The sequence below is a fragment of the Cucurbita pepo genome, chromosome LG13 (genome assembly GCF_002806865.2).
Source record: "Cucurbita pepo subsp. pepo cultivar mu-cu-16 chromosome LG13, ASM280686v2, whole genome shotgun sequence".
Classification (NCBI taxonomy): domain Eukaryota; kingdom Viridiplantae; phylum Streptophyta; class Magnoliopsida; order Cucurbitales; family Cucurbitaceae; genus Cucurbita; species Cucurbita pepo.
This window is the reverse complement of record NC_036650.1, coordinates 7,269,332-7,278,430: the sequence shown is the minus strand read 5'-3', so window position 1 is coordinate 7,278,430 and position 9,099 is coordinate 7,269,332. Positions and strand designations below refer to the sequence as shown.

Genomic DNA, 9,099 nt, shown 5'->3' with positions numbered 1-9,099 from the left:
AAAAAAAAAAAAAAAAAAAAAAAATATATATATATATATATATATATATATATATATATATAATTAATAAATAACAAAATTTTCAAAAATTTGTAATACTATAAATAATGCATAAGACTATATAACTTCTATTAATTAAAAAATAAATAATTTACAAAATAAATGCAAAAATACAGTTATATTAAATAAATAATCAATGTTCATTTAAAATTATAAACAAAATAAAGAAAAAAGAAAAAAAAAACTGACCACCTCCTTTAATCTCTCCGTCCATCCCCTAAAATACCTCCTCCATTTAGTNTAATTAATAAATAACAAATTTTTAAAAAATATAGAATACTATAAATAATCTATATAACTTCTATTAATTAAAAAATAAATAAAAAATACAGTTATAAACAAAGTATAATTAGGGGTAACTTTTTAGTTATAATTAATTCCACAAAGTATAATTAGGGGTAACTTTTTAGTTATAATTAATTCCAGGGATTAATTAAGGAATTTATTTTTGTTGAGGGAATGTGTTATAAATTTTAAAATTATAAGGGTATTCTCGTCAACCCATTTGTTAGACCTTCTATATAATAATTCTCAAACCCTATTAGTCTATTTTTCATTCACAGTCTCTGCCGTAAGGGTTTAAGCAAAAGCATTCAGGTTCAGATTTATACCATTGTCTTCTTGATTTCTTTATCAATCGATCTCGATTTGTTTATCTGTAATCAATATCCGCTTTGATTTCGTCTTTATTGCTTTATCACGTAAATCGTTGTTGAATTCTTATATGATTATATATTTGATGCTTATTACCTGTTTGATTTGAGTTTTAGGTTTTTGTTTTCCGATCTTTCCAAATGTGTTATTGCTTGTAGCCTAGATCTGCATTTAATCTCTTCTGACTGATTCGATTGCCATCTTCGTGTTCTTAATTTATTCTCTGATTCGTCTTGTTTCGTGAATAACTATTTGTAATTAACAAGTCGTGGAAATGTTTCGTGAATAACTTTAGATTTACGAAGACATGTGAAATTCAGAATTTTTTTTCATAATTGTTAGTGATGAATTTTTGCCTGCCTGTTCCTTTATGTTATTTTCCTACGCTCATTTTGTATCCAAATTTTTATTGTTTAGCAGTTCTTTTTCCTGAGATTCAGCCATGGGTAAGGAGAAGGTACACATTAACATTGTGGTCATTGGTCACGTCGACTCTGGAAAGTCGACCACCACTGGCCATTTGATCTACAAGCTTGGAGGCATTGACAAGCGTGTTATTGAGAGGTTTGAGAAGGAAGCTGCTGAGATGAACAAGAGATCCTTCAAGTATGCCTGGGTCTTGGACAAGCTTAAGGCTGAACGTGAGCGTGGTATCACAATCGACATTGCCCTGTGGAAATTCGAGACCACCAAATACTACTGCACTGTTATTGATGCTCCAGGCCATCGTGACTTCATCAAGAACATGATTACTGGTACTTCCCAAGCCGACTGTGCTGTTCTTATCATTGACTCTACTACCGGAGGCTTTGAAGCTGGTATTTCAAAGGATGGGCAGACCCGTGAACACGCCCTTCTTGCCTTTACCCTTGGTGTCAAGCAAATGATTTGCTGCTGCAACAAGGTAATGTTGCTCGTCTTATACTCTTCTTCTGAGCTTATTGTTTTTGTGAGATTCCACCTCGGTTGGGGAGGAGAATGAAACACTATAAGGGTGTGGAAATCTCTCCCTAGCATACGACGAAATTTTGTGTTCTTCCCGTCTGTTATGAGTAACTTGTCTGACTCACTTGGTTCTTTTTGTGATAGATGGATTCCACCACCCCCAAGTACTCTAAAGCTAGATACGACGAAATTGTGAAGGAAGTTTCTTCCTACCTCAAGAAGGTTGGCTACAACCCAGACAAAATCCCCTTCGTCCCAATCTCTGGATTTGAAGGCGACAACATGATTGAAAGATCCACCAACCTTGACTGGTACAAGGGCCCAACCCTTCTCGAGGCCCTCGACTTGATCCAAGAGCCTAAGAGACCATCTGACAAGCCCCTTCGCCTTCCACTTCAGGATGTTTACAAGATCGGAGGTATTGGAACTGTGCCAGTGGGTCGTGTTGAGACGGGTGTTCTTAAACCTGGTATGGTCGTGACCTTCGCCCCCTCTGGACTGACAACTGAAGTAAAGTCTGTTGAGATGCACCATGAAGTTCTCCAAGAAGCTCTCCCTGGTGACAATGTGGGGTTCAATGTTAAGAACGTTGCTGTGAAGGATCTCAAGCGTGGCTACGTTGCTTCAAATTCCAAGGATGATCCTGCTAAGGAAGCTGCCAATTTCACCTCTCAAGTTATCATCATGAACCACCCAGGTCAAATTGGAAATGGTTATGCCCCAGTTCTTGATTGCCATACCTCTCATATTGCCGTTAAGTTCTCTGAGATTTTGACCAAGATTGACAGGCGGTCTGGTAAAGAGCTTGAGAAAGAGCCCAAGTTCTTGAAGAACGGCGATGCTGGATTTGTTAAGATGATACCCACCAAGCCCATGGTGGTGGAAACATTCGCCACATATCCACCACTTGGACGGTTTGCGGTGAGGGACATGCGGCAGACTGTGGCTGTTGGTGTCATCAAGGCCGTTGAGAAGAAGGATCCAAGCGGGGCCAAGGTGACCAAGTCTGCGGCCAAGAAATCAGGGAAGTGAATGGTGGGAGTAGGCGTTGGACTTGGCGGTAGTGAAGGCCATCGCCTTCATGATGACTGGATTCTTAATAATAATAATAACAATAACATATCTTCTTCTACCTCTTGGGGTCTGTTCTGTCTGTGTCTCGTTGGACACGTCTTCAAGGTTCCTCCGTCGTCCCTGAGCAGCTTCTCGCAGAATTGGGTGCTTGACCGGCGGTGGCAACGTCTCCTTTTCTAGCTTTTTATCTTATTTTTTTCTGTCTTGCTAAACTGCTTTTATTTCAGTTTTGTTTTAATTTAATTTAATCCATAATATGGATGGTTTATGTTTTTTTAGTATTTTAATTATTTGAATCTCTTGGTTCAGTTCATTAGATTTGAAATCCAAGGATATTGTTTTTCTAAAAAAATTTATCTAGTTCCGAGATAAATCTTTTTTTTTTTTTATTGCATGGTGACTTCGTAAATATTGATTGGTAAATAAGAAATAATATTTTTCATTGATTGTTTTGAATTGAGATTTATTAAATTTTAATCTAAAGACTATTATATTATGCAATTATAATAATTAAATTTTAATCTAAAGACTATGTTAAAAACTAGTAATATTATATTGAGGCATATATACTTGTGAAATATATTTATTTATTATATTTTTTTTTTACCATTTTTAACAATAACTATATTAACAAAAAGGAAAATTTTAAAATAATAAACTGTGAAAAATTATTTGTAAAGAATCTAATTTCTACAATTATACATAAATAATAGCATAGATGGAAAAGGAGAAGGATATGGAGGAGAAAGCTTTCTCGTCCATGGCTACAAATATAATGAAATAGGTAACATAGATGGAGAAGGAGAAAGCTTTTTCGTCCATGATTACAAAAATAATGAATTAGGTAGGAGAAAGCTTCCCCGTCCATGACTACAAAACTAATGAAATAGGCAGTATAAGATGGAGAAGGAGAAAGCTTCCCTGTCCATGACTACAGAACTAATGAAATAGGTAGTATAAGATGGAGAAGGAGAAAGCTTCCCCGTCCATGACTACAGAAATAATGAAATAGACAGCATAGATGGCTCGCCCGCCCGTGACAATCTCTAATGATAACGACGGGCAACCAACAAAAACAGAAAAATATAACAATGGTTTTTATTCAAACGGAAAGTGAGCCAATGAGTAGCTTTGAATCATACAGTGTTGCTTGGAATATTCACTCTGTGCCATATTATAACGAAGGAAAAATTACACACATTGCTGCTGAGAATTCCTGAAACTCTGCATCAAACAAACATGTATGAAGTCCAGTGAATCCCAGCTCCCAAGATCTTGCAGCCACCATATTCCGATTTTATCAACATCAAAGAGAACCCAACAAGTGTGAAATTTGAAATTCCTCAAACACTGCCATTTACTGGATCTACAATACTTGAAAGAACAACAGAACTTTGGCTAACCTTCCCTCCTGCGTTTCCCGGTTCGTTTTGTACTATCCCCTTCGCTAGGCGAATCGGCATACTTCTCGGTCCAACATTTATGCACCATAGTTTTCACATTACTAAACAACTTACGATCCTCACGATCCATCCCATTCGTGGAGATCGAGTTTACTATCTTCACTACCTCATGCATAGCCTTGATTGTTTGCCTAAATCTAGACTCCCACGACTCGGCCCGTCCAACAAATTTGCGGGTAATCTTTTCATACCATTGCAAATACTCACTTTCATCTACACTAGCAACACCATTTTCGATAAGTTCATAACGGTCCGACCATTCTTTAAGCTCTGATGGCAGTTCCTCCTTGCTATCCATTAAACAAATTTTCCGCTTCCAATCCTCAACGTCCTTCGGAATAGGCTGAGGCAGGCCAAACTGTCTCAGACATCGGTCGGGAAGATGTTTCTCCGCCTTATCAAAACAAATCAACATTGTTCGTGATGCAGACAAGACCAAACTATTCTTGATATCGTCGGGTACAACGGAAAAGTCCATATCCTTGTAGGGAAGCCATTGTACCTGAATAATACACGAAAAAGTCGAGAAAGTCATACAGCTTGCTATTTTCCAGAGGGGGGAATACTAGAATCATTACAGAGAAACTTACATCAGAGGGTTGAAGAGAATCCAAGGCCTTGCGGTATGTGGGCAAATTTATTCCCATTCTTGAGCCACTTCTATTTTCCGTCCATTTAAGAAGAAACGGGAAACAATTCTCTGGCTCCTTTTTCAATTTGGGTCTCCCAATGTTCAAGTGATAATAACTCCAACACTGTTATGCAGGTGAGGAAAAAGTCCAGAGAGGGAGTCAGCATTTTAATGAGAACACAACATTTGCAGAGATGCAATACAATCGTAGTTGCATCGACTCTAAGCGACCGACATTCTCCGACACTAAAAGAAAAGAGCAACGAGCTTACATGCCTGCAGAAGCGTTAGAGAACCACTAATAGTGCGCTGTGATTTAAGAGAAGCATTGCCTAATGCTCTATACAAGAAAGCCAAAGCAGCAGCACCCCAAGCATACTTTCCAGCTTCATCAAAATCCTTGAATAATGAAAGGTACATGACACTAACTTTGTTCCCACTTGTTGAGGCAAATATCGTACTCCCTAACAAGTATAGGAGGTATGCACGAGTAGAATACTCTATTTGTTCGATACTCGCATCTTCAGGACATTCAGAGAAAACCTCCTTCAACCAAGTAAGCTTCACAGCACCCTTGAAATCTATGGGTGCTTTCCCAAGTAAATTTTCACAAAGTGACTTGGGATCGACATCCACATCTGTAACAGGTTTTCCGTCGATTGATAGCCCAAGTAGAAGCGCAACATCTTCGAGTGTTATGGTCATTTCTCCGACCGAAAAATGGAATGTGTTTGTTTCCTTTCTCCATCTCTCCACCAGTGCCGAGATGAGCGCACAGTCGAGGGTTACTGCTGGCATCAATCTCAAGTACCCAAATCCAGCCTTTTCAACTAGCTCGATTTGTTTTCCTGTAAGCTTCCATCTCTCGAGAATGGAAGTATGCTCTAAACATCTAAGCACACCCCTTTCCTGCCATTTTTTTTAAATATACAACAGTAAGAATATATCTCAACCTCTATAAATTTACTAAATGGAAACAATAGCACTGTTCAAAGCTCCAACAAGACTACAATCCATTACCTTTCCGTCCCAAATGTCTGACGATATGTGATTATCTTGCTCTTTGAGTATTAAGGGATCATCCGGTCCAGGAGTTGCACTGGAGTCCATTCTCTTACTTAAAGATTGTAAAAAAAAAAAAAAAAAAACGACGAANGCCAAACTTAAGCGTCAGCTATAAAAGAACACCTCACATAGTCATTGGCCAATGCAAAACAAGATCATTCCACAGATTGATTGCCTGAATTTGAAAGAAAATAACTTCATTGAAGAAAGATCCTTAAGATTGAATTTCAAATTCTCCAACCAGCTGGAGCATTAAGGTTTAAGTTGAACACTACAACAAGATGACCCGAAAGAATAAACAGTGAATGTGGTACGAGCATAAAACCTAGATCTCAACCAAATTTTCCAATGCCTATTGGGATGGGGAGGAGGAAGACTTGTCCCACATTATGAAATTTGAGGTTCAAGATGTTTTCTTTCTCCCAGTAATTAAATACACGAGACGAGACTATGGAGTAAACTCATTTAGAACACAATTTTGGCTGGTTAAAAAGCAAATAACAGCTGAAATTTGAACCTTGACAAACCAAATAAGCGGGAAATTCATTTTCTTGACAACAGAAATCAGAAAATTAAGTTTCCTTGTGATCTCCATTAAGCGTTAGCTTTAGGCCATACAAACAAGAAAAATAAAATCATTCTTGGTTTAATACAAAAATGGAGGTCTCAATACTCGAGCACAAGTCAGTATGAAATCTAAAATCTTGCTGGAGAAAGAAACCAACTGGGCTCACTAATTTCAGAATAACATTGGGGAATGAAACAGAAACCATAAAATTACAGCAAGAAAGAAAAAATAGGGAAGAAGGAAGAGCCAATGTAAGAATTACGGAGAAGTTGGGGAGTGATGGAGTTGGAGTACTAGAGAGGGCTTTCTTATGCTGCAACTGTCTTAATTTTTGTTCTCTACTTCAACTTTGGTTCTTTGATGCAATGCTAGTGTACTCTCAGATCTCTTAGTCGAAGATATATGTCTAAACTGACTTCTTGGTCAAAATTTACTAAACGTTCTGCACAATTTTCAACAGTATATAGAAAAATTGATAGATGGGATAAATTTTGGCTCGTCTTTTTTTTTCTATATACGTTTAGTAAAACAACGCCGCTTCACCAATTGCTCTCAAATGACCATAGCTGAAACAAAGAACGACAATTTGGGCAATTGCAGGAGCAAATGGCCCTCTTCGTTTTCTCAATCTCATCACTATCCAGCTTTCCATAAGTGATCGAATCTTCCTTCTTCTTTTTTTCTTGCTGCAATTTTATGGTTTCTACCTCATTCCCCAATGTTTAATGATGGATTGAATTGCATTCAGAGTATATTGAGATCTTCATTCTTTTATTCAACTTACAAAAATAATTCTTTTTTTAATTGTTTCATCAGCTCACCGTTTACTTTTCACCATGTTTGTACTTACTGATCATACTTGGGGAAGGAAACATGTGGATCCAATGGGCAATTGTGAACTTAATCTTAGTGTTCTTTTTTTTTCAACTTAATGGGTATAGTACACAGGTTGAGTTGTAGGGATTTTTTGGACCCGGACATAACCCAATAGGGTTAGTATCCCAAACCAATCCTTCTATTTTCAGGTTGGGTTGGGTTGGGCAGGTTGTTGGTTGTTCAGTAGTTGAAATAGTTTAATTTTCAACCATTTCTTTGACTGACCATCATATTATTCAATATTTGAAAACTAAATCAAATGAACACAGATAGTGTTGCAGGTGAACAACTACGTGTCACGGAGCATTGCAAATGAGTAAAATTAAGTAGGGCCATTCAAAACACTGTTAGCAATTGGTCGATTGATTTAGGCAAGTAAGTAAAATTAAAAAGGAAATTCAGTTTCAAAACAGATTACTAGGGAAATTTCTAGTGTGCTCGAACGTTGGAATGAATAAATACCTGGAGAATGGAATTACGAAGCACAGAGGTAACACAATTGCCGGAGGGGGCTGCAGTGGTAGTCGCTGGACGGAAATCGGGGTTTTTTTTTTCGGTTGACTGATTAAATCACAGTAAAAGAACTCAAAATGTAACCGGCGGCGAGCGGAGGCACGAATAAACGAAGAGCGGCGAACCACTGAGGGGAACTTCGACGGACGGTTGTGTACACTCGACACGATGAACAACGAAATGAAAGGAGAATGCTCGACCTCGACGAACAGCTGAACGCAGCTGAAATGTGTGGGAGGGAAAGGACAAAACCCTAAAAAGTATATATATTCAAACCCGGTTCGGTTCCGGTTGAACCGAACCTTCATTCCCTTGAACGCGCAAACCAAGCTGAACCGGTCAGTATTGACATTTTTCCAATATTTGAAACTAGAATATTATTTTTCCAATATTTAATTTTGAAAAAATATGGGGAGTAATTTTTGTAATTTAGCGAAAGTTTACTCATCCGATAAAAAAAAAAAAGTAAAATGACCAAATTGCCCCTTCCGATCCAGCGTCCGGTTATTGAGAGTTAACAGACGGTTCAAACACCGAGCACGGCGGCGTCATCATCTTCCTCCTTCCGTGGGTCTCTCTCAAACCTTTACCCCTTCCTCTGTTTTGGAGCTTAAAAAACGTCGTTATTCCATGCTTTATTGAATACTCATGACATGACTTCCAAATCTCTTTGTTCTTACCAACGGAGCTCTCAGGATCATTGGATACCGGGAAAGCTGGGATCAAAACATGTGGATCGTGATGCGTTTTAGACTATCTTGGTTTGTCGATGAAAAGACGTCCATCGGAAGGTTTTGTTCTTGTTCTGGTTAATTAGCTTCATATTTTTAGCCATTGATAGATTACATAGAAGTAAAGTAGCCATTGAAGAACGCTTAGTGGTGCTACGGGATTGCGATTTGGAAATCCAGTTTGTTCTTTGATTTATAATCAGCTGCATCATCCCGTTTCATAGATTGAATGCTTTTCCGGCTTGATTTCATATTTATAGTTTGTGATGCTTCGTATGTCGAGGATTATTGGGAGTCCCGTTTAATTTAAATTAAACATGGGTTTATAAGTGAGGAATACTATCTCCATTGGAATGAGACCTTTTGGAGAAGCCGAAAGCAAAGCCATGAGAGCTTATGCTCAAAGTGGACAACATCATATCATTGTGGAGAGTCGTGATTCCTAACTATCGTATTCATGTGGCTCATTCATTCATTGTATGTATGAGATTTAAAAAAGTGGATCTAGGGCTCTTTGTG

At 37.8% G+C, this 9,099-nt stretch overlaps 3 protein-coding genes across 9 annotated transcripts in view; 2 read left to right on the top strand and 1 right to left on the bottom strand.

The window, feature by feature from the left end:
* LOC111809281 (elongation factor 1-alpha-like) overlaps positions 1–3,066 on the top strand; it is a 9,452-nt gene extending 6,386 nt beyond the window's left edge. Inside the window, exons 1-3 of one of the 3 annotated variants that reach the window (XM_023695725.1) lie at positions 589–657; positions 1,132–1,618; positions 1,804–3,066. In XM_023695725.1, the coding sequence (XP_023551493.1) occupies positions 1,157–1,618; positions 1,804–2,691 (1,350 nt within the window). In that variant the 5' untranslated portion in view covers positions 589–657; positions 1,132–1,156 and the 3' untranslated portion in view covers positions 2,692–3,066. Of the gene's footprint in view, positions 1–588; positions 658–1,131; positions 1,619–1,803 lie in introns of those variants that run through there. The other 2 variants (XM_023695724.1, XM_023695723.1) reach the window with 2 other exon arrangements.
* Positions 3,067–3,807: 741 nt separating this feature from the next.
* Positions 3,808–8,244, bottom strand: LOC111808438 (protein MAIN-LIKE 2-like). Of its 3 annotated transcripts, XM_023694406.1 has the most exons (6): positions 7,799–7,938; positions 6,016–6,067; positions 5,848–5,926; positions 5,104–5,736; positions 4,787–4,951; positions 3,808–4,698 (listed from the first exon to the last, which is right to left on the bottom strand). In XM_023694406.1, exons 4-6 carry the CDS (start codon positions 5,623–5,625, stop codon positions 4,132–4,134), a joined length of 1,254 nt encoding a protein of 417 aa, XP_023550174.1. In that variant the 5' UTR covers positions 5,626–5,736; positions 5,848–5,926; positions 6,016–6,067; positions 7,799–7,938; the 3' UTR covers positions 3,808–4,131. The 3 variants fall into 3 exon arrangements, with proteins under 3 accessions (XP_023550174.1, XP_023550172.1, XP_023550173.1); XM_023694404.1 differs by lacking the exon at positions 6,016–6,067 and having other exon boundaries at positions 7,799–8,244; XM_023694405.1 differs by lacking the exons at positions 6,016–6,067; positions 7,799–7,938 and having other exon boundaries at positions 5,848–5,976.
* Positions 8,245–8,332: 88 nt separating this feature from the next.
* LOC111808439 (transcription factor GTE6-like) overlaps positions 8,333–9,099 on the top strand; it is a 5,764-nt gene continuing 4,997 nt past the window's right edge. The window contains exons 1-2 of one of the 3 annotated variants that reach the window (XM_023694408.1): positions 8,334–8,420; positions 8,545–8,640. The gene's annotated coding sequence lies outside the window, so the exon portion shown is untranslated. Of the gene's footprint in view, positions 8,641–9,099 lie in introns of all 3 variants that reach the window. The other 2 variants (XM_023694409.1, XM_023694407.1) reach the window with 2 other exon arrangements.

Coding starts and splice junctions, on each gene's coding strand:
- LOC111808438 (XM_023694404.1), bottom strand. CDS start 8,157: ATGAAGGTTCGGTTCAACCGGAACCGAACCGGGTTTGAATATATATAC. Junction 5,737..5,847: donor CAGACATTTGGGACGGAAAG/GTAATGGATTGT, acceptor AAAAAATGGCAG/GAAAGGGGTGTGCTTAGATG. Junction 4,699..4,786: donor ATTCTCTTCAACCCTCTGAT/GTAAGTTTCTCT, acceptor TGTATTATTCAG/GTACAATGGCTTCCCTACAA.